The 25,677-nt window shown below is 37.4% G+C and overlaps 1 protein-coding gene across 4 annotated transcripts; it reads left to right on the top strand.

Moving 5' to 3' along the window:
- The first annotated feature begins 12,740 nt into the window (after positions 1-12,740).
- LOC104116444 (squamosa promoter-binding-like protein 7) lies at positions 12,741-17,320 on the top strand. Of its 4 annotated transcripts, none has more exons than XM_070182221.1 (3): positions 12,741-13,451; positions 14,532-14,611; positions 16,687-17,320. In XM_070182221.1, the coding sequence occupies exons 1-3, from the start codon at positions 12,856-12,858 to the stop codon at positions 17,109-17,111; spliced, it is 1,101 nt and encodes a 366-aa protein (XP_070038322.1). In that variant the 5' UTR covers positions 12,741-12,855; the 3' UTR covers positions 17,112-17,320. The 4 variants fall into 4 exon arrangements, with proteins under 4 accessions (XP_070038322.1, XP_070038323.1, XP_009625590.1 ...); XM_070182222.1 differs by having other exon boundaries at positions 16,690-17,320; XM_009627295.4 differs by having other exon boundaries at positions 12,743-13,451; positions 14,487-14,611.
- The last annotated feature ends 8,357 nt before the right edge of the window (positions 17,321-25,677 follow it).

The following is a 25,677-nucleotide window of genomic DNA, read 5'->3' on the forward strand; positions in this document are numbered from 1 at the left end:
GCATACAATAAATATTGTAGAAATTAGAAGCAATAATGTAGCATTCAATAATAATGAATAGCAATAAATGACACTTAAGTAAATAGAATGAATGAGTCATCCAAGAAATGATGTAATAAGTGGATGTTCTTTCTGACACTGATGAATAATAGACAATCCCTTGAATATTTGAATTATTCTCGGATCTAGTAGAAAAGTATAGACAAAAATCTCAGTGAAAAGGTGATGTTTGTATCTTAGCAAGTGAGATTTGATTCTCTTTCTCGAGTCAAAGTGTGTTCTTTACAAATGAATATCACATGTCCCCTATAATAGTGTCTTTTTTCTATTTATAGGGAACATACTCCTAACAAACTCTAATAGTACAAGTGAAGAGAATATTCACTAGAATATTCTGTGTCATATCATGTCTTAAAACTAGCCATTGTTACTCCGTTAAAGGGACTCGACCTCGGCCTCGACCCTTGTTGACTCTTTGGCTTCATCCTTTGTAGACTCTTCGACCACAGACTTCGCCGCTTCTCGGGCTATTTCGATAAATGACGACTTGGGAACTCTCCCCCTAATACTATCTTGGTTTAAATATTCTAAAAATAGATTTAGACCCATACAATATTACCTCTATCTGATCACAATTTTAATCGACTATTACTCGCTCTTATCTTATCATATGCTGCAAAACTATCATCTTTTCTCTTACAAAGCTTCTAGCCCTAGTCCACGGAAGTAGTAATTCTGTAGAATTGTATAGGGTGAAATATGATATAACATGTGGTCATCTAAAGGAAAGATACGTGGAACCCAAGACGGGGATGGCCGAAGACCGAACGCAGCCATCCCCCTTGTCACCGGAAGGGATATCGTTCATAAAGATATATTAAATGCTCTGCACCCTATAACATTTAATACAGAATATTCTGCAGCATTAAGAGTGACGGCTCGTTACAGAGAATTTGGTATTTATGTTCACAGTTACATCTTCATCAATGACCCTCATAATTGACATTAAAGGAGGGTACGATCCTATGACCTCCCCCTAGACACTTCTATAAATAGCGAGCCTAGTTATCATTGTAAAGGATATGGATTTTCTGGCTAAACTTATACTACATTCTATACAAAGCTTAATACAATCTTACTTTTTCACTTTTTGATCTCATCATTGTTGTGCCCGGAAATATTATTCCCGAAACTGTCATCTCTGTTATTTCATCTACATTTTAAGGCTAAGTATTGTACATTTCTTCAATTATTACATTATTTCAGGATCAAATTAGTTCACTTGTCTAGAAATCACATATAAATTCAATTGTACCATTTTACAATTAAACAGTTTGGTACCCAACGTGGGGCCTAGACAGTCGTGCAATTAAATTGATCCTTGACTTTTTTACTAACGTAATTTGATTATTTTGTCTTAGAAAAAAAATCACAAAAATGGCAGATAACACTGTTAACAACACATACAACCCTGAAATTTGAGGGGATCAACCTCATTTCGAGGATTCAATCAGTGACACCCGCAATGAGGGAAATGATGCCACGCCGGTATATGAAAGGCAGAACCCTCGACAGGTTTGGGAGATAACTCCCGATGATGTTGATGAGAAGCATGTCGTGGATGCGATGAGGGTCCTGCAAGAGCAACATGCTATCATTCTAGGTCATCTCACGCGGCAGGATAAGGTTATGACGGAGCTGAAGCAGACGCTATTGGGGGCTTCGAATAATGCAAACAAACGAGATCCAATTCCTCCCGATGTTCCCGCAAACCAAACAACACAGAGAGTCGACAACAATACTCCAAGGGTGAAGTTGGCTCCGACGGGGCTGGGGGAACGGATCTGGTCTCAACAATGAGAACGACCCATTCAAGAATGAACTTTTATGGTTTATGAGGGAAATAAACTCCCGCATGGACCAAATCCGGGTGCGCCACCAGTATTGAAAGGCCCAAACTCGAAGAAGTATACTCAATTGTCGTACAAGCTGAGTGCGGCACCAGAACTAATCCCGAAGTGGTTCAAAATGCCTGAAGTGCCAAAGTATGACGGGACTTCAGACCCACAAGAGCATATTACCACCTACACAACGGTGGTAAAAGAAAATGATTTAGCTTCTCACGAAATTGAATCTGTGTTGGTAAAGAAATTTGGAGAAACTCTCACGAGGGGAGCTCTAACGTGGTATTCATTATTACCCGAGCATTCCGTAGATTCCTTTGAGATGCTCGCAGATTATTTCATCAAGGCTCATGCCGGGGCCAGAAAAGTACAAGCCCGGAAGGCCGACATATTCAGGATTGCACATGGAGAATCCAAATTATTACGAGAGTTCGTTACCCGATTCCAGAAGGAAAGAATGTTTCTCCCGGTTGTACCGGATGAACGGGCAGCTGAAGCATTCGCCAAAGGATGGAATCCGAGAAGCTTAGACGCTTCCCGGAAGCTGAAGGAGAGCCTACTTGAGTTTCAAGTAACAACTTGGGCAAATGTCCACAACCAATTAGAGTCAAAGATAAGGATCGAAGATGACCAGATCGGTTCTACATCATCGGTCAAAGGACGAGAGAAGATCTGAGAAAAATCAAAAGATGAATACGACGCTGACAGAGACTTCGAGGGAGCAGTGTTTGCCTTACGATCGGACCGAAGGCCGTGGAAGAAACTTCCGGGCAGCAAGCAAGTTCACCGTTGACAAAGGGACCGATTGTGGTCGAAACAATAGATCACTTCAGGAAAAAGAGACGTTGGGGTCTCGGGATCCTTCTTACCCCAAGTTATTGGAATATAACTTCAACGTCAGTATAGTGGAGTTAGTGTCAGCCATGAAAAACACTAAAGAGGCACGATTCTCGAGACCTATGAGATCTGATTCCATCCAGAGGGATCCCAACTTATGGTATGAATACCATGGGACGAACGGCCACCGAACAGGGGATTGCCGATACCTCCAGGAAGAAGTGGCAACACTATTGAAGAATGGTCACCTGAGAGAATTCTTGAGTGACCGAGCTAATAACAATTATGGTCGTAACAGAGACAAGCAAAACCTTCGAAAGCAGGAGAAGAACCCCCATTCCAAATGATCAATATGATCTTTGGAGGGAATGAGATTAACGGGGTCACCTTTTCGGCAGCGAAGAAGACAAAAGTATCAATAAACCATAGTAAAAGACTCTGGGAAAACGATATCACTTTCACGGAGGAGGACGCAGATGGATTGATGTTACCACACAACGATGCACTAGTAATTTCTTTAAATGTGTTGGATTTTAAGATTAAACGTGTTCTAGTGGATCCAGGAAGTTCGGCTAATATCATACAATGGAGAGTATTGGGGCAAGCTAAACACACCGAAAGTAATATTCCGACAACAAAGCTCCTCACTGGATTCAACCTTGCGAGCGTGATGACCCGGGGAGAGATTTTGCTACTCACGAACGCTGAAGGAGTAATGAAAATAACTCTCTTCGAAGTAGTAGATGGTGACATGGAATACAATATCATCTTGGGAAGGCCATGGTTACACGAGATGAAAGTTGTACCCTCAACATATCATCAATTGCTAAAGTTTCCAATGCTAGAAGGAATCAAGTAGATAAGAGGTGATCAACCGGCAACAAGGGAGAGGAATGCAATTTCGGTTTCCAGTAGCAAAAGGAAGGAGCACACGGCATAGCAATTACAGGAACCAGCACCTACTCCCGAGCTAGAAGAAGTTAGACCCGGAGCAGAATCGTTAGAACATTAACATGTGCCAAGATATTTCCAAGTTCTAGAAGAGACGGACGCAACGAATTCCACGACGGAGGAACTGGAGCAAGTTGCATTGTTCGAAGAATTCCTAGAAAGAAAATTCCATTTGGGGACAGGACTGTACCTGGAGCTCAGGTCTAGTTTTATTGAATTCCTTAAATTTAATGCCGATTGTTTTGTATGGCCGCACGAGGATATGACAAGTATCCCGACGGAAGTAGCCATGCACAAGTTGAGTTTGGATCCCAACGTACCTCCGATAAGACAAAAGAAATGCCCTATTGACAATGCCAGGAATAAATTCATCAAATAAGAGGTAATCCGCTTGCTTAATATCAGTTTGATCCGAGAGGTAAGATATCAGGACTGACTAGCCAATGTAGTAGTAGTTCCGAAGAAGAACAATAAATTTTGCATGTGTATACTATAAAGACCTTAATAAGGCATGCCCGAAAGACTCATTCCCACTGCAAAATATCGATCAAATGATTGATGCCACGACCGGGCACGAGTTAATGAGTTTCCTCGATGCTTATTCTGGGTACAACCAAATCAAGATGAACCCGAGAGATCAGGAAAAGACTTCGTTTATAACGAATTTCGATACATATTGTTACAATGTGATGCCCTTCGGGTTGAAAAACGCCGGAGCCACTTATTAATGGCTAGTAAATAAGATGATTGAAAAACAAATAGGAAAGACTATAAAAGTTTATATAGACAATGTGCTCGTTAAGTCTTTGAATGTAGGTGACCACCTTAATCATTTTCAAGAAACATTCAATATCCTGAGGAAGCATAACATGAAACTTAATCCTGAGAAGTGCGCGTTCGGGGTTAGTTCTGGTAAGTTTCTGGGATTTCTGGTCTCACATAGGGGAATTGAGGTAAACCCCGACAAAATCAAGTCCATAGAGGATATCCCGGATCAATTGTCGAACGTAAAGAAAGTCCAAAGGCTCATAGCAAGATTAGCAGCTTTGAGCAGGTTCATTTCCCGGTCGTCGAAAAAATGTCATCACTTCTTCACACTGCTCAAAAAGAAAAATAATTTTGAATGGACACCGGAGTGTCAGAAGGCTGTGAGGGACATGAAGAAGTACTTATTAAGCCCTCCATTTCTCTCAAAACCAAAAGAAGGTGAAACATTGCTTGTCAAACTCACGGTTTCAGAAGTTGCGGTAAGTGCTGTTTTAGTCCGGAAGGATGAAGGTACGCAATTTCCTATTTATTACATTAGCAAAATTTTAACGGGAGCAGAAATTTGCAACCCATATTTGAAAAAACTGGCCTTAGCTCTCGTAGTCGCCGCTCGGAAGCTAAGGCCCTACTTTCAATGCCACCTGATAGCTGTGGTGACTACTTTCCCTTTAAGGATATAAACCCGAGCTCTCTGGCAGATTGACCAAATGGGCCGTTGAAATGAGTGAGTTCGACATATAATATAAACCAAGAACCGTAATTAAGTTGCAAGTCTTGGCTGACTTCGTGGCCAATTTCAGTTCGGGACTACTGTCTCTGGCAACCGCAACCAAGGAGGCAGTAATGGTGTCAGAATCGACATCAGGGATTTGGACCTTATTTACTGACGGAGCTTCCAACATAAAAAGGTCCGGAGTCGGAATAGTCTTAATCATGCCTTCGGGGTAAACCTTAAGGCAAGCCATCATAACGATCCCTTTAACTAACAATGAAGCAGAGTACGAAGATTTGATTGTAGGGCTCGAATTGGTCCGGGGACTTGATTCCGAGGTTATTAAAATCAAATGTGACTCGCAGCTAGTGGTAAATTAGGTCTACGGTATCTTTGATACCAAAGAAGAGCGTATGCAACAATATGTGGCAAAGGTCCTGGATCTTTTGGCATGATTTCGGTAGTGGTCAATTACTCATATCCCGAGGGAGGATAACGCAGAAGCGGATGCATTAACAAACTTAGGATCATCGACAAAAATAAAAGGATCAGAGTCTGGGACGGTAGTGCAACTGATGAACTCAATCCTGGATACGGATGGTTACTATAAGGTAAATTTGACTAGTCTGGTCTGGGACAGGTAAAATGAAATAGTCGACTATCTCGAGCACGGGATGTTTCCCGAAGACCCCAAAGCATCACGGGCATTACGCGCGAAAGATGTATGTTATAGCTTCAAGAGAGGCCAATTGTAAGAAAATCCTTCCAAGGCCCGTTGGCCCGGTGCTTAGGAGCGTCAGAAGCTAATTATGTCATGAGAGAAGTCCACAAAGGGATATGCGACAATCACTTGGGCGCAGATTCTTTGGTGCTGAAGTTGGTACGGGCAGGATATTACTGGCTTCGCATGGAACAAGACGCCAAAGATTTCTTACAAAAATGTGATAAGTCTCAACGCTACGCACCACTAGTATACCAACCGGCAGATGCCTTACATTCGGTTCTGTCCCCATGGCCATTCATGAAATGGGGGATGGACATCGTCGGATCGCTGTCACTGGCCCGGAAAGGTAAGGTTTCTTTTAATTCTGACTGACTATTTTTCTAAATGGGTGGAAACATGTCCTTATCAGAAGATCGTAGAATGCGAAGTGGTCGATTTCATGTGGGAAAATATAATTTGCATGTTCGAAATACCAAAAGAGATAGCATGCGACAATGGGCCACAATTTATTGGTGAAAAAGTTACAAAGTTCCTCAAAGATTTGAAGATAAAGAGGATCACATCTTCTCTTTATCATCCGAGCGCAAACGTCCAAGCGGAGTCAACAAACAAAGTGATTATTCAAAACCTCAAGAAAAGGTTGGAAGCAGCAAAAGGCAAATGGCCAGAAGAATTGCCCGGAGTTCTATGGGTCAACCGAACAACGGCCAAATCGAGCACAAGAGAAACTCCTTTTCCCCTTGTGTACGATGTTGAAGCCTTAATCCCAGTAGAAGTGGGTGAACCCACTTTGAGATATTTTCGTACATATGAAGAATCGAACAACGAAGCAATGTTAATCAACTTGGAACTACTCGAGGAATGCATGGACTTGGCGTGGGTAAGAATGACAGCTCAAAAGCAGAGAATAGGCGATATTTTAATCAAAGAGCCAACCTCCATTATTTCAAAGTAGGAGATTTGTTTCTGAGGAAAGTAACCCAAAATACCCGAGAGCTCAACGCGGGGAAGCTAGGTCCGATGTGGGAAGGTCCCTACTGTATTTCAGCTATCACTGGGAAAGGTTCATACGAGTTGGAGAACCAGAATGGAGACAAGTTGCCTAGCAGCTGGAACGTGGCACACCTCAAAAGATATTATTGCTGATGAACATTATTCAAGCGGAAAGTATGTGCTGCACTCTTTTTTCCTTCTTTCAGGTTTTGTCCCAAGTGGGTTTTTCTGGTAAGGTTTTTAATGAGGTAGCGACAGAAAGCATACTACGAAGACAACAACAATAAGACCTTTGATAGAAAGGCAAAATAACAAGCTTCCACTCGGGGACGGTTAGATAATCTTTGGTTCGATAGCAAATTCCCATTAGGAAGTTAAGTTTGCTACCGAACAAAGGGTTACCCGACTATTCACGAACACAAACCACTTGAGGATTGCTAGATATTCTTTTGCTCTATAGCATGGATTCCTAAGGGGAAGTAATGTATGTTACCGAGTTAAGGATTATCTAGCAATTCATTGGTGGAATCTTTGAAGACATAAGACTTCCAGTGTTCCAATTCACATCCTTCGCATTCAAACACTGTGGGGGGAGGGGATGATATGAGGATACGACAACAATGACTGCTATGTCAACCGGGAAACAAGACCGGGGACTGCACAGCCAGCCCCGTAGAAACAAGTTATACAAGATAGCCACAAGTAATGGCAATTTCTTTTAAGTATAATAAATGCTAGCCACAAGTAATGGCAATTTCTTAGCATAATCAATGCTTGTGTACTTTTGAAAATAGAAGGAATTATATGAAATGAAATCCTTTTGTTTTTATCTTGTTTCTTGTTTGAACAATGAATTAACTTTGTCATTTGAAAGTTAAACAAATACTTCAAATGTTAGTGCCGTAATAAATATGAGACGTCCTCTTCAAGAGCATCATAAACATAAGAGGCCCCTCTCTTATGAAAACCCTCACGTTAAAAGGTTGGTTTCGGAAGAATTTGTGCCCGGAATCAAAATGCCTTCGAGGAAGAATGCACCCGAAGGCGTACACGAAAGGATGCAAAAAGTAAACTTGCACAAATACTTATAGAAACCCTCATGTAAAAGGGATAATGCTTGGAACCAAAGTGCTTCGAGGAAAATGCATTCGAGACTACACATAGTAAAGCGCGAACAGAAAAACGTGCGCATAATTCTTAAGCAAATGCAAATGTTAAAGACTTGCATGGATATTCAAACCAAAGTAAGACTCAAGCAATACTTGAGAAAAAATATGTCTTTATCTACCAGAACGTGCCAAAACGGTAAAAGTACAAAATAGGGAAAAGAAAAGAAAAGCTAAACTGCAGTGTCTCCAGAACCAAGAGGAAGAAAAATGTCCGCATCCCCAGGAGAAGTAGGTGGGTCCACCGATGGCTCGACGTTTTCCCCAGTCTGATCTTCAGCATCGTCTCCCTCCGATTCCTTTTCAGTTCCCGAAAACTCAGAACCAGAACCAGAACCAGAAGGGCCAGGTACATCAGACCTCGATGGGAGTCCATTTTTAGCAGCTAACTCAAGCTCGCATGCCTTAGCAATTTTGGCATCAAAATCAATGACACCAGCTCTGGCCACTTCCAAGGTTTTTCTCCTTATGCTGTACATGGCGTAAGTTTTTTCAACAATGAGGGAAGCCTCTCGGTGCTTGAGTTATTCTTTGAGTTAGGTTACCTCGGCAGAAAGGTTTTCTCGGGCAGACCTAGTAGATTTGAGGTTGACATCAAGGTCGCGGACAATTGAACTAAAGAGCCTATTATGATCGATAGTTTTCCTGTACTTCTCTTCTAGCTGGGCGTGTTTCTCCCCCACAACATTAAGCTCTTCAATTTTGGAGTTCAAGGCTGCCTCTAAGTTTATCACTCTTTCAGCTGAGGTAGCCTCATGATCGGTTGCAGCAAGAACATCGTTGTGGACTTCAACCCATTTAGCCCTAGCATCGTCAATTCTAACCCTCAACAGACTAATTTCTTGGCTAAGGGTTACCATTTCATGTTCACTTTGCCGCAAACAATCTTCTAATACAACAACCTCAGCAGCTTTAGCTTCCAGTTCCGAAAGGCGAGCTATATGTTGCTCCTGCTCTGTCAAAAATTGATCCCGTGCGGAGGTTATCTTTTCCTTTTCACGAATCAACCTCTGAAGGCCCTCGTAAGCAAGAAAGTTGGCCTACAAATGTAAGAAGGGTAAAGTTCAGGATATGCTTACACCCAAAAATAGAAGAAGAAATAAAAGAAGAAAGGAACGTACCGCTGCGGCATTGTGCATGGCGTTGTTCAAAAAACACTCTCCCGAGAGTCCCTGAATCTTTTGCCAGTCTTTCTCTAAAGCCAAAGGCTTCAGATAATTAGCAAGATCCACCGGCCATGATAACAAGTTGCATCCTGTAGAGATCGAAAGAGTAACGTTCCTTCTCCTTTGTGGATCTTAAGAAGGGGTAGCATAAGTTTACCCCAAATTCCCATGAACTAGGGACTGTGGAAGAGTAACACCTTCTTCATGGGCAGGTGCGGCCGATTGAGGTCATATAGCAATTGCTGGTGGAAGAGTGGATGAAAATGGAAGTGATGTAGCAATTGCTGGTATTGGTGAAGATGGAGATGAAGCTGATGGAGTTGAGGAGTGAGAAGCAGCTGCATCAAATGCAGTGCTAGCAGTTGGATGCTCTCCAACCAAAGACGACAAGGACCCGATACTGAGCCCCGCAGTACCGGGCATAGAAATTGGTGCCCGAAAATGGGAGTTGACATTATCTACCAAATCAAACTCTCCTCAAAGTGTCGAGGCACTGTCCTCGATGGTGCAACTCTCTCAACAGATCGAGCATCTTGTTGAGATTATGAGGATCTTTGTCTTCTATGTAGAGAATCTCCCTCATCACTAGCTTCTTTATCATCATCAATCATCACGGTGTCTATGACCGGCCCGGAAGGAGGACCGATTACTATCACCACCGCAGATGACTCGGGGACATCAGTCTTTGCCCTCATATTCTTTTCCCCGACTGAGGAGGAACGTCTTCTCTTCGGTTGTTTATCCTCCGACCGGGGATTCCGTAAAGAAATGTTTGCGCCTGAAATAGGCCCGGAGATACCTGTTCGAGTAAGTGCCTCCTGAAGAAGCCTCGCTACATCAGCAGGATCAACCAAGATGTCCTCCTCAGGGACAACAATAGAGTCCACAGGTAGACCTAATTTCGTGAAAAAGTCAGAAGGGTTCAACCAAGTTCTCCATATACAAAAACAAAGAAGCAAGGTAAGTTAAAATTATCATATTTTTGGCCTTCCACCCGTATTTAAGGGCCATTTCTTTCCACAAACGAGTTTCGGGTGTTGTGACGACCAAGATCTTCTGAACTCATCGGTCTAAGCCTTTCACCACCGGTGGGATCCATCAAGTTGCTGAAACATGCGAAGGGTGAAGAGTCGATACAACCATAGAAGAATATTTAGTGAAAGAAAATATATTAAATAAAGATCTTACGAGTGCGGTTCCAAGCGGCCTGAAAGGATGAAGCCGTTGTCGGAATGATATTATTAGTGGCAACTGTAATGAATCGTTCCATCCACCCACGGTCGTTATCATCATCCATGCTAGTCAACAGAGCATGGTGACCACGTTTGCAGAGGTTTATCATACCCCCCCGGAAAATTTTGAGGGAGTTGAGATTCATCATACGAGCTAATGTTAGCTCTTCTCGAGGCTCCTAGCACAATCGTCGAAGGCAAGCGACCGTCCTACACACTGAAGGACTTACTTGTGCCAAACACCTGGTAGCGAAGGCAAAACTCCGCAATCACGAAATAAAGCTCTCAACTCAAAGAAAATACACCCAAAGTAAAGGGATATATGTAAAAGTATGTAAAACCTTCCTTGGGAAGGGTCACTCACTCCGATAGATCATGAACAATGATATCCAACTCATGGCAGCGGCAATTTTCCTTCATAGCAGGAATACTGGAAGGACAAATGGAAGAAGGATACCTACTAACAGCCCATGTATGAGGGTTAGCAGTAGAAAATTTCTTTTCAAAGTCCTTTGTGGTACTGAGTCTTCTTGGGATGATGGAACCTACCGTTGGATGAGTAGAGTCCTCAGCTTTGTTCTTGTTCTTTGAAGAACCGGCACGCTTGGAGGAAGAATCCATTAAATAAGAAGAAGGAAAAAGTTTTTGTTTGAAGAGAATTAGAGAAAGGATGGAGAACAAAGATGCAAATCAGAAGCTCGAGAAATTATGAAGTGCAAAGGAAATGAATGATGTGTATAAGTAAAATTTTGGCGGCTAAATTCATGGCCATGATTACCTCGATAGTCAACATGCAAAAGTTGTGCTGAATCGTGGGATGACGCGTATTTGGGGCATTAAATGCGGAGAGACGTGCGTCTAATCAACCGTCATAAGCCTTCAGAGGGAGTTATAGTAATTTCCGCCAAAAGAATATTTCTACCAACTTCCCGGTAACACAAATTTATGTCACCGAAAAGCAGGGGGACTATTTGTATAAGGTGAAATATGATATGACACGTGTCATCTAAAGGAAAGACAGGAACCCAAGACGAGGATTGCCGAAGACCAAACGCAGCTATTTCACTTGCCACCGGAAGAGATAACATTCATAAATGTGTATTAAATGCTCTGCGCCCCTGTAGCATTTAATAAGAAATATTCTGCAGCCCAGTTACAGAGAATTTGACATTTATGTTCACCGTTACATCTTCATCAATGACCCTCATAATTGACATTAAAGGAGGGCACGATCCTAGGACCTCATTCTCTAGACACATCTATTAATAATGAGGCCAGTTATCATTGTAAAGGATATAGATTTTCTCGCTAAACTTACAACATTCTATACAAAGCTTAATACAATCTTACCTTTTTGCTTTTTGATCTCATCATTGCTGTGCCCGGAAACCTTGTTCCTGGAACTGTCATCTCCGCCGTTTCATCTATATTTTAAGGCTAAGTATTGTACAAATTTTTAATTATTGCATTATTTCAAGATCAAATTAGTTCACTTGTCTAGAAACCACGTATAAATTCAACTGTACCGTTTTACAGGTAAACAAAAATATAATTCATCATCCACAACAGTCCACTAGTCTCCACCCCTACCCCACTTCAATAATCTTTTTCCGACTTTGAATGCCATATCCTTACTTTCTTCTTTTTAAGAAGACACACATCTGATGTATCTCTTGCTTTCGGCATTAATCCACATGGTGAACGTAGGGTTTTCATCAAATAGGTTCAAAAAGATAAAAAAAGCATGTGAAAAAGTCAAGGGAATTTACCATTTAACATATATGTATATAAAGAAATTCAACCTTATATACATAGATGTAATTTAAGCGAAAGGGATTCCGATGAATCCTTTAGCCCCTTGCGCCATCGGTGATATTGATAGATGATTATAGGTTCAATTGAGTTCACTAATTTTAATAGATGATTATAGGTTCAATTGAGTATAATAAATTTATATATATATATATATATATATATATATATATATATATAAAATTCTTTAAACTTTTAATAAATACTTTCTCTTTACTTTTATATGAAGTTATTTTCTTGTAAACAATTTTTATTTTTAAAAAACTCTTAGCATATAAGGAGACTGTCTGGTCTTAAGAATGTGGGAAAATTTTATCACTAAGAGAATATGTAGTCTAAGATAAAACAAAAAGTTATAATCTAAGTACTAGTTTTTAATTATAAAGGTGTAGAGAAAAATGTCATCTAAAATGGAACAAAATAAAGTACAAATGCATTAAATTTTGAATTCAGCAGTAAATATAAGCCCTTTACCACTTCCGCAAACTATCCAATCCATTACATTCACAAAAGTACTACTTGCCTTTCCCGGTCAATAATACTGTACCTCTAATCTACTTCCAGAAGAAAAAAAAAACACAAAATAAGCAATGGAAAATGGGGGTTGGAACTTTTTCAGCAATAGTATTGAAAGCTGCAGCAGCAACAATGGTGGAAATGGGGAACAAAATAGTAATTCTACTCATGCATGGGACTTCTGGCAACTTGGTACTACTACTAGTACTTCCTCCCAGTCGCAGTTGATTCAGTGGAATTATAACAACAGTAGCAACATATTTAACCAAGATCCAATTACCTACACGTGTCCGCTCAATGGTTCCGAATTAATAGCAAGAGGAGTGAATAAAAGTAGGGAATACTTTATCCAAAGAGAAAAGGACCATAATTTGATGTGTTTGAACCTTAACTTGGGGAAAAGGCATTGTATTGAAAATTATGAGGCGCGGCCTCACGGCGGTGGAGAGGTGGTGGGGTTTGTTATGAACAAGAGAAAGAAACACCATTTCCCTGGTGGTGATGGGGCGGCGGAAGCGGTGGTGCCGAGGTGTCAGGTGGAGGGATGCCAGGTGGCACTGGTGAATGCCAAGGCTTATCACAGACGACATAAAGTGTGTGCAATGCATGCTAAGGCTCCTAAAGTTGTGGTTCTTGGCCTTGAACAACGCTTCTGTCAGCAGTGTAGCAGGTCTGCATTATTTCATGATTTTAAGTTACAAGTATACATTAATATACCATCAATATAAAATATCATATGTTTAATTAACTTGTTATTACTAAGTTACTACGCATTATTTAACTTATATAGACTCTCAACGCCAAAATATTAAAGTGCCCGATCAATGTATTTTAATTGTTATACCAGGCAACAAACACGATTTCCTAGGTTATTAATCCCATTTTTATGGACAGTTATATCTGAGAAGTTATCATTTAGAGACCTGATAATGTATCAATATTTTTATATTGTCGGTGCAATAGTAATTAAACACACAAAGTAATTGCATATTGATAGTATAAATGAATTTTCGCATTATGAAATCATCCATAGAAAGCTCTTTTTAAAGAGGCTATAGGAGTACTTTTCCAGTTAACAAAACCCAGCTATTCCCAGTATAAGACACAAATATGATAAAGCTAACTTCTACGTCAGTTAATTATTATTTTTTGATGTACTGATAAGAGGTCTAGAATATTAATGTAGGGGAACTCTCTCCCCTAATATAGCTTCTTTTTTGCTCTATTTGACAGATTGAGCCATACCAATCTGTTAATTGTATCTTCGAGGTCAGGTGTAGCCCCCTCAACAATTATCTCTAAGATATAATACTCCTACTCAGGATACTAGTTTTAAAAAATAAAAAAAAAAAACCATCCATAAAAAGCAATATTACTAACTTGGAAAATGTGTCAAGTACTAAAATACAATGATACTTAAATTTGAGATTAAGAGCTTCTTTGTTTTTACTTCTTTGACTTTTAAAATGGGTTACTTATAAGAATTTTCCCAACTTCTTCAATATTTTATTCACATTTAATTTCCCTGAGGTAAAACTATCCGGTACTCATGTTGATAGGATATAGCAGTTACACCAACATCTCATAATCTTTGTATTTGTCTTAATTAGCCCATGTATACATGTATCATGTCTACCCATAGTAGATCCGGAAGTAATGTTTTCTGCTGATGATTATTGTTTTTTGGAATTAATTATAAATGAAGGTTTCATTTAGTGAGTGAGTTTGATGAGTCAAAGAGGAGTTGCAGGAGGAGATTAGCAGGACATAATGAGAGAAGAAGAAAAAGCTCTCAAGATCATTACACTAACACCAGAAACCCCTCTCAAGGTAACACTTCCTATCCTTTTTCACCCCTCCCTCGTTTACCCAATAACAGAGGAAAAGAGAAGTGGAAGCAGACCTTTTTTATTTTTTTTATTTTTTGTGTGTGTAACAATTTTATCTAAAAGTTTAAGCAGTAAACAGAATATATATTTATTTGCTTATAGCGTTTGGACATGAATTGGTTGAATTTTTTTTAAAAAAAATAACATTTGAAGTTAGTTTTAAAAAAAAATTATATATAGGGTATAGGGGAAGAGAAAATGCGGGAGGGGATTGCAAGGTAGAGAATAAAATCCTCACCAATAAAGTGAAAGTTTAGGTAGCCAACCAACTGGATTACTATGCTAGTGTTTGGACATAGATTTGGTTGAAACTTGAATTTATTTTTTTGAAATTGTGTTGAAAAATAATATTTGAAAGTTGAAGTTGTGTTTGGAAGTGCATTTAATTTGAAAAGAATTTAAAGTTTTGTGAGTGCAAGAAAAAGTTTCACCCAGATACTATTCTAAACAAGTTTTTGGGAATTCAATTTTTTTTAAAAAAAAACTGATCAAATTTAATGAACAAACAATGTTTTTAATTTTATTCTTTGAAAAAAAATAGCCAATCTATGTCTGAACGAGTGTTTGATTCCCCCATTTAAGTTAAGTTGAAAAAGAATATTTAAAAGTTGATACGTTATTTGGACGTGAAAACACAATTGAAATTTTGTGAATAAAAATTTAAATTTATTTTTCAAATCTATTTAAAACTCCTAAAATCTACTTTTCAAATTTCATATTTCAAGTTTGAAATTAAAAGAATGAGTCAGTTGATAAACAAACAGTTAATTTTGGCTGGAGCAAGCATGCAGAATATATAGGAAGTTGGAAACTTGTGAAGATAAAGTATCTTTTTGAATTTTTTTAACTTTTTCCGGAATCAGCCGTAAAAATTTAAATTTCACAAATATTGTTTTTCGAAATTTTTCAAAAATTTTAAAAACTCCAAAATTACTGTGTGATATCTTTTGTCGTTTGTTAATTTTTTCAGACTTACCATCTCGATTAATATATTTTCTCGTTTAACAGCTCTTCTTCCAAATTTATTTTATTTTTGGTGGCTTAGACTATTCTTACATAAAGAGCCATCTTGAGCTGCAATTCATCACAAAAGGCGGATCTCTACAATTTGTTGGTTTAAGAGGATTTTTACACGTAAATTTGTACATTTATGCTATATCCGCCCCTGCGTCACATGCAAACATTGTGTGACGCTGTTTGCAGGAGGCGCAGCCACTGTTATAGCTACGGATTCGATTAGTTTTAATTCAAACTATATATTTATATTAAAAAATTATATAATATGTATAAATAATTTATTTAGAATCCAATAAGTAAAAACAATTACGGTTCAAAACCCATAAACTAAAAATTCTGTCTCATTGAATTCAATCATGCATGATTGTTCCTTTGCCTGATGTATTCTTTAAAAGATTTAAGTTATATGCTCTCTACGTTCACTTTTACTTGACATGTATACTAAAAATAGATTTTTATTTTTACTTGTCACTTTACGCATATCAAGATAAGACAATTTATTTTTCCTGTTATACCCACATTATTTATTACTCATTTCAAATCCTTTTCTCAAATCCAATAAAATATATGCATCAATTAATATGGATATCATGATAAATTATGCACTTCATTTATTATTTCTTAAGGGGTGTGAAAAGTCAAAACGTGCCAAGTAAAAATGAAGGGAGGGAGTAAACACTAACTATGTAAATAATTTTACTTTTTTTTTTTTACTATCAATGAATATTAAACCGTGGTAGCAAGTTGCCATTTTTACTAGATTATCAATTACTAAGTAATGACTTTTCTATTACCTAATAAGTGATGTGATTATGCAAATTAGTTTTACAGTTTGAGTGCATAGAAATTAATTTCTTCTTTATATAACTGGTACTCTCGCTAAATGGATATCACTTCTCAAGCAAGATATGACCTTAGCTTGCTCCCTGGAGAAGACTGCACTATCTTTTACTTTAACTCTAGCTTACTTTGTACGTCTCAACAAAACAAATCCCATAGCAGGTAATTATCGGAACTTAGCAGTAAATGAAGGACGTGCTCACTCTCTTCTGTCACCCAAGAATGATTCATGGATATCAAAGGGCAATCTCCCAGCAAGATGTAGTGCCACTATTAATGAGCTGATTGCTGAAAGTAGAGCAACACGTCTAGATCAACAGCTTATCATTGACAAAGATTGGCATAGGCACCAGCATTATCCGATGGAGAATCTGAGCATCCAACTAAAAAATCGAAGTTCAACTGATCATAACCGCGAACATGTAGTCCTCAAGTCGAATGGTTGGGGACGTGCCAATGATGCTGCGGGAAATTTGACTTTGGACTTCATGCATGTTCGAAATTCTGAATTCGGGTTCTTGTCCGAACAAGAGCAACTTAAGGAGGAAGGAGATGAAGAAGGATGTCCCGAACATTGGAACTAGCTCCTTTGCGGGAGCTCATGTTGCTTGAATTTGTTTCTTTGGGATTTGCAATGTTTGCTTTTATTGAACATATAATTAAGTGAATAAAAGTGTGCACTTATCTGAGGGACACCCTGGCCTTCACTGAAAAATTATACTCCATTGATAGATGTGTGCTTACTTTTTTTATTTTCTATTCCCTTAATGAAAAATCCTAGCTCCTTACAGAATTTGACTTGCTTGGAATGTGTTAAGCATCTTCCCTTTCTTTGTAGAGGCCCTCTTTGCCCCTTGGTTGTATCTTCAACTCCTAATTGTTCTCTTCTGAAAGAAAAGAATCAGAAGCAACCATTCTCCTCATTTGTGGTGTTTACTTCAGTACCCAGTAGGGTTGTAGAAACAGGCCTATAAATTCTCAATTGCAGGAGCTTACCGTTGCTCTTCGAATTTTGAGTTTAACTTCACTTCTGAAAGCATGTAATTAATCCGTTACCACAAGTTAAAATACACTCATAGTATAAAATTATTTATACTTTCAAAGTTTGCGTACACATTACCCTCCCTATACTCCATTCGTGGGATTCCACTGGGTGGTTGTTGTTGTTACTCTCGATGAATACAAATTAAATATTACTTAGAATTTTATATGAATGGTTCTATAGTGGCTTGTTACCAATTCATGATACATATAAAGTTTTCATAAAGTTACCCGGACAGAAGTCTGAATTGTGTTGTATTTCAGAAAAGTGCCGTGAGGGAGATTACAAAGATAACATAATACATGTATTAGCTGATATATGTTTAACACAAAACATCCCTTCTTCCCGTAGATTTAACAAAAAGATAGGAGTTGCAAAATACACTACTCTAGCTGCCTGGAAGCTTCCTTAGCCAAAAGATGTACCACTTCATTTACTTGCCCCAAGTTATGCCTGATCATATATGCGGATAATACATCTAAGTTCTAACTATTCAAGACTTCCTTCTATAGTTCAAACAATATTAAAGCGAAGAAAATAAGAAATATTTTGAGACTGGAGGTACGAGTTAAAAAGAAATGGTGCGTATGAAAAATCCTTTCTTGCGTGGTAGCTCCGTTATATATATATATATATATATATATATCCTACTGTTAAATGAACAAACACACACGCACATGCATTATGCTTATTTATGCATATGTTTTGATTTTGTATTTTTCAACAAGTGAATCGAGCCCAGAAAGGAATTTCCAATTTCTTTTGGACGGTAAGGTATTACAAGTTGACGATGTTATTGACATACCATACAGGAGATTCATGTCACTGGAAATAATTATGTCATCATTTTTCACCTAAACATTTCCACTAGCCAGTGTGTTTTCCAGTTTTGCTGCAGCATTGCTGTTTGTCTTATTGCTTTTGGGTCAGACTATTTTCATTTTCATGCCTTCAATAGTTTTGCACCAGTAAATAGTGGAGTAATATTAAACTAAAAACTGCCTGTAGTTAGCGTTTAATACCCAGTTGGCCTACACGGGGACGAATTCAGATTAGATGGACTAGTGGACTTCGGATACTGGTTAAAGGACTGGAAATTATCTGGATCAAAAGATTCAAAACATTGGTAAATCGAATTTGATTGTACAAATTTGGTAAGAAATAATAATAAGTACAAGATCATACTGTGTTAAGGTGTTGGAATTCTGAGGAGAATTGGTCCTTTGATTGACTGCTAGTCTGCAGTGTACGTACCTTACTCATCTCTCAGAAGATACCGTTGCTTACCTTAGAGAGCTTCATTTTTCAAATTTCTGTTTCCTTTTTATGGAGAATCCGCATCTTCTGTTCTACTCTTAAGAGGAAGTAATAGTCCTCTTTCTGAACTGCCTCTCAAAAAGTCATTTCATGCCATTCTCTTACTCTTTCCTTTTGTACTTTTGGCTATGGTACTATCAAATATATGTTTCATCATTTTCTTATACACATCAAATTCCTCTCTTGTACGGTAGCGTAGATAAGTTATAGTACAGTTTTATCTTAATCAAAGACTAGGGGTTTATGTATATAATATGATTTTTTAAGAAACCTAACATGAAAAAGTAAAAATTGTTTAGTCACTAACAATTAAAGTTTTTAAATGAGCGGATGCATGCAAATAGATCAAATAAAGTTTTTGCTTTACGCCCCATAACCCGTGTCCAAAATTCACTGGCTTGGCCAACTCGGATTTGCGACAAGTATGACCATTAACATGGGTAAAACTTTGCCCATCAAGAAATTATCTATTTTTACTTTCGGACACCAATACGCTAGACTTTTGATTAAGGGCGAAAGAATTCAAGCATCTCATCGTATTGCTTGGTGATCCACTAGCAAAACTCAACATTAATAATGTATTTATATATGTGGATTAGTTGTTATATTTTAATTAATGCTAGAACTGTTTAGTGTGTAAATTAAACCGGCTACCCTTTTGTTTCATATATACAGTGTGACCTTCGATGTTTCTATTATTCGACATTTAGGGTAACATTACTTACTTTAGGTAATGAGGAATCAATTCCTATCAGAAGAATTTATTCTTGCCAACCAAGTTTAGCTGCGGTGACATACCTTTCTTCAGTTCAGCAGAGTGTTTTGATTGAAATGAAAAGGCAAATACATGTGCTACCCAGCGTCCAAGGGTCTTTATAAGCAAAAACCAACAGTACTATCAAAGGTGATCAATTTATGATATATGAAATTTTATATTTTCACGAAAAATAAACTTAACTTTTCTAACTAGTCTGAAAATTTACTATTTTGAACGGCGTACATTATAACTATATCTATACTTCAGTGTTCAATAGATTGTGTAATTATGAACTATCTAAGTAAGATTAATCCACGAATTATATTGCGATAAATAATAATGTAACATTTGTTATATAGTGAACAATAATGTAAGAATTGTTATATTATGAATAACACATGGTTGTATGGTTGAATTATATTGCCTACTTTAAGGACATTTCGTTCGGATATTCACATAATGTCGATACATATATCTTTTTATTTTATATTGTAGCTCGCTTGAAATAATATACTTCAAATTTTGCCACTATTAGCAGTTCAACGTTTGATATATAGAACTAAACATTATACTACTAGCTAGTTATGTTAAATTAGTAATGTGTAGTTTTCGGTAAGCCACAGCTATCACGAAACATACCAGTTTGACTTGAAATCGATGACTTTTTGAAGAGGTATCCCAATCACACAAACTTTACCATGAAATGAAAAGGTGGGCACTCAGTTTTCTCTCACAAAATCCTTGCAAATCTTTAACCATTGTCCCCAAATGGAGTTAAGGTCCATTTATATTTTAATGTCCCCACGAAGGACACTCTGCCCTTCAATGAATCACGGGCTAGGCACGTGAACCTGTGATTTTATGCCATCTTATTGGCCCTACCAAAAAGCACAAAACTCCTCTGAAAAGTTTCCACGTGCCTTGTTTATGAAGTGGTTGCTCCCTCAATGTATGAATAGTACCGAGAAAGTGAGTAGTTGCATTTAATTCTCTAGGACCCTCTGCTTTATATCTCTTCTCCCCACCCCTAACAAAAGACCACAAGTGGGAACCCTATGCATTGGATCAATGGTCCAAAATTTCCAGGAATAATTTATCCATTACTGGTCAAGTAAGTTCCGGCCATAAGTTTCTTTGTAATGCCTACAAAACCAATTGACGCTCGGTATAGATATTTTATTTATTCCAACCCCAATTGTTTGGTGCTATCTATATGTTTTTTGTTTTGTACTGACGGCGGTTTGGAAGAATAATTTAAAATCCCGAAACACGGGACACTTGAAGTTAAATTGTTACAGATAATTTATAGATTGAAAATTGTGAAGATCTTATTGATAATCACTAATAAGCTTCCAAATTTGGAAGGTCTGAGGACACAATTACAAGCAACAAAAGATGTTAAAGGCTAAGAGCGAAGGGTCGAGTCGGAAACCAAGTACAACTAATTATCCAGGTATATGCGCGCACGTATATATGTTGGTTGGTGAAGAAGCCCCTTTATATTGGACCCTAGAGTCCAACGGTTAGCCGACGATCCATGATACGTAAGTAACGACCGCCAATAGCGTATGTATGATTTTTTATGAGCAGTGTTACATTTAAAAGAGTAAATAAATAAATTTTAAAACGACATCGCAAAAAAAAAAAAAAAAATTTAGATCATATCATTCATTTTTAAAGATGCTAAGGGACGGTAAAACTTAAAAAAAACAAAACTGTGTTGGTTTGGGCTCGTACCCGAGAACCAAACTCGAGAATTGCAGCACCTTAACCAGCGGACCAAGCAACACAGATTTACCAAGTGGTGTCATTCTATATTATTTATAAGGATTTGTTATTTTTTGCATATCCCCACTTGCGGGATTACACTGAGTTGTTATTATTTTTTGCATATCATTTATATGTGTATTTAGTGAAATTTTCCGGCGAAGCGTTATCACGTGACACCACTTAGCCTAAAGTAAATCCGCCCCTAACGATTGCATCACCGGACATGCTTTCATGCTAACACAAGTAATTTAACTCATCACTACTTTGTAAGGGCGTGAAGAAATATTTTTGTTTTTTTTTCTATTTTTTTTCCAAAAGTATCCAAAGAACCTTTGCATAGTTTACACATAATAGCTCATTCTCTATATTTATTATACTCAATCTTTCTGTTTTTCCTTTTCAATCTAAAAGAAAAGCGAAGTGAATGTCTGATGATAGTCATGGGCGCTTAGAGGTATATATGAAGTTAAGTGAATCTTACTATTTGGAGGAGTTGAGCTTCTTGAAGGACACTTAATTAGAAAAAAAATATTTTCAAAGAAAGCAAGCCCTTCATGTAGGGTTTGAACGAAGCCAGGCAATCTGATTAGAAGATAAAGAACATAGATGAGAAGGTATAGGATTTTCTAAACTCCATCGGTGTAAGTATAATAGTACTTAATCTTTGTACTTCCTTAAGAGACTTCAGTTATTTTAGCTTGTACATAGGCACTAGAGGAGGGGAAGAGATGAATTGTGTCTTACCCATTTTTACGTGTCAAAGAACCTAGTTATTTGACTTAACTATTCTAACAAACCGAAAATAAAGTGGGAAAATTAAAAAACACAAGCGATTTTATGTGAAAAAACTTTCTTGTTCAAGGCAGTAAAAACTACGACCTACCTCGTAGAATTTGCCTCAAAACTTCATAAACTTCAAAGAGCGATATTAGATTACATAAACTGAATAACTAAAGGGACTAACTCTAGTACCTTAACCCCGACAATCAATCCAACTATAGCTACCCCTTTCAAGACTATAAACTCTAGCCTAGAAAGTTAAACAAACTCTTTAGATTTGCTAACCTAACAATCCACTTCTCAAAAGTAAAATAGTTTACTATTAAAGAACAATGACTCAAACCTAAATAACTACTGCCTCCATTTCAAAAAGATTGTCCTAATTTGACTTGGTACAAACTTTAATAAAGAAGGAAAGACTTTTGAGATATATGGTTTTAAATATGCCATAACATTTGTGTGACTGTAAAGTATTTGAAACTTATGGTTTAAAACCTTCCGTAATATTTGTGCGGCTATAAATACTTCATATTAAGAAAATATTGAAAGATGTCAATCTTTTTAAAACAGACTAGTAAGAAAATAGTGCCAATCTTTTTAAAACGGAGGAAGCAAAGAACTTAAGAATCTTCATCTTGAGGACGTGGTTCTTTAATTGACCAACTTGAGTCCTTGAAAGCTCCTTCTTGCTATCATTGTTAATTGCCAAGAGTAATACCTTAAAACTGTTGAATAGCGTTAGTCCTCAATAGTAGCAGTATGACGCCTTATATAGGAATGGGGTTAGCCGAATTCTTCTCCAATTTTAATTCCAAAATCTAAAATAAATCCGATACCTCATAAGGAAAACTAATCCTAAAAAGATTCTTTTGTCCTTCCTTAAAAGACTCTTTCACACGTTTTTTCTTTTTATCCAAGTATTTCTATAATTAATGAATTATGTTAACCACAAATCCCTCTAGTTATTACCATACCTCCTCTAGTTATTATCATACTTTCATCCCACGAAATAAATCGTTCAAGTAATTCGATTTACATTAGAAATTAATTTTCAACTTCTGATCAACATTCTTCTGGTGATCTGATTCTTTTGATGTCTGACGTGGTTCTTTCGATATCTGCTTGTCACATCTGTAACCGTGTATATCAGCATAATAGATATTTTCAAGGGACCTGGTTCTTTGGTAAATGCTTGTTAATTATTAAAACCAACTTATCTTAGATCAATAAATTCTCCTATTTTGATGATGACAAACCCATGTGAAATTCTATCACGACCCAAAATCTACCATAGGCCGTGAGGGCGCCTTACTCCACTTTCTAGGCAAGCCAACACATTAAAACACTTAGAGAATCAGATTCAGATCTTATAACAGTGATGAAATATAAATAAAAATAAATAAGATCTTAATTCACACAAATGATATCTTAATTAACAATCTCTAACAATAACATCCCCCAAATCTTGGTTTCATTGAGTACATGAGCATCTAAGAATTATACAACTCAAACTCTAAACCATAAGTACTATATTTTTAGAATCAAAGAACTATACAAATAAGAGGAAAGACTTCAAGGGCCTGAGATCGCTTGTGCAGTACTACCTCGAGTCTCATGATGCTCAGCTACTGAAATCCTATCTGATCTCTACTAGTACCAAGTCTAGAATCTGTACATTACGTGAAGAAGTGTAGTATGTGTACAACTGATCTCATGTACTCAGTAACTATTAAGTCTAACCTAGAAAGTGAGCCATCTCAGATGTGCTCTTCCTATCTACTAGATAACTAGCATAATCAGCATTCGCATATCCCTCCAAGTCAAAAGTACTACCAGAACGGTACCAAAAAACTAAGTCTTGAGCACCTTTAAGATATCTCAAGATCCTCTTCACAGCTTTCATATGTGACTTTTTTGGATTTGAGTGGGACCTAGCACAAAGCCTAATACTAAATAAAATATGTGGTCTACTTGCAATTAAGTATAACAAAGAGCCAATCATGCCTCTATACTTCTTTTTATCAACAAAAGAATCAAGTTCATCTGTATCCTACCGTGTAGCAGTAGTTATAGGAGTATCAATTTTCTTTGCATCCATTTCAAACTTTTATTGTTGTATCCTTGTCCCATTTGCAGTTTGCTTAACTTTTAACCCAAGGAAGAAGTTTTTCTCTCCCATCATGCTTATCTCAAATTTACTTCCTATTAGTTTTTCAAATTCATTAAACAAAGATTCATTAGTAGTATCAGAAATAATATCATCGACATAGATTTGGACAATTAACAAATTTTTACCTATCTTCATTAGAAATAGAGTATTACCAATTTTATCTCTTGTGAACTCGTTCTCAAGAAGAAATTTTGACAACATTTTATATCATGCCTTTGGTGCTTGTTTCAATCCATACAGTGCCTTGTCCAATTTATAAACATGATCTGCAAACTCATGATTTTAAACTCTGGATATTGGCATTCAAATACTTCTTCCTTCAGATACCCATTTAGGCACGCACTTTTAATATCTATTTGATATGTAAGATGTAAAGCAATGGGAATTCATATAGCCTACATTATAGCAGTTGGTGCAAATGTCTCATCATAATCTAAGCTTTCTTCTTGATTGTAACCTTGCCATACCAACCTTACCTTATTTCTTGTGATAGTACCTTGGTCATCCAACTTAATTTTGAAAGCCCACATGGTTTCTATGATTGTTTTCTCCTTCAGTCGAGGTTGTAGATGCCATACTTTGTTCCTTTCAAATAGATGAAGCTCTTCTTGCATAGTCACAATACAATAAACATCTAAAAAGGCCTCATTTATATTTTTATGCTTAATCATGATAAGTAGGAAGAGAAAACACACATATATCTCACTTTAGATCTTATCATCATTCTAGAATTCACAAGAGTGAGAACATTCCCAACTGGATGAGAACTTTTGTGCTTCCAGTTTCTTACTTGCAAGTCTTGAGTAGCATTGTTTCTTTCCTGATCGGCAGAAAAACCAAGTTCATTGTCACTATTCCTTTCACTATCACCTGTTTGATTCCCCTATTTATTGTACATCATGCTCAACTTCTAGAGAATCGGGTTCTTGCACTGTGTCACCCATTGCTCAACAGTGTTCTCCGGAAGAACTTCATTTGATGCATCATTGTACGTCTGTGTCAGTCTAATTTTACCATCATCATCATCATCATCATCATCATCATCATCATCATCATCATCATCTTCTTCGTGCAAGACTTTCTCAGCCAAGTGATCATATTCATCAAAAATTACATGCAAAATTTCTTCAACACATAAGGTTCTTTTGTTGTACACTTTATAAGCCTTACTATGTGAAAAATAACCAAGAAGAACATCCTCTTCACTTTTTGCATCAAACTTTTCTAAGACCTCTTTACCATTATTATGCACAAAGCACTTGCTACCAAAAGTTCTTAGGTGAGTTATATTAGGTTTACAAACCTTATTATGAA

This window comes from Nicotiana tomentosiformis, chromosome 8, assembly GCF_000390325.3.
Source record: "Nicotiana tomentosiformis chromosome 8, ASM39032v3, whole genome shotgun sequence".
In the NCBI taxonomy this organism is placed as follows: Eukaryota; Viridiplantae; Streptophyta; class Magnoliopsida; order Solanales; family Solanaceae; genus Nicotiana; species Nicotiana tomentosiformis.

Bases quoted from the DNA above. Each gene is read 5' to 3' on its own strand.
- LOC104116444 (XM_009627295.4), top strand. From the start codon at position 12,856: ATGGAAAATGGGGGTTGGAACTTTTTCAGCAATAGTATTGAAAGCTGC. The intron at 13,452-14,486 runs GTCTGCATTATT...TTATAAATGAAG, and splicing joins TTCTGTCAGCAGTGTAGCAG to GTTTCATTTAGTGAGTGAGT. The intron at 14,612-16,686 runs GTAACACTTCCT...CAAATCCCATAG, and splicing joins CACCAGAAACCCCTCTCAAG to CAGGTAATTATCGGAACTTA.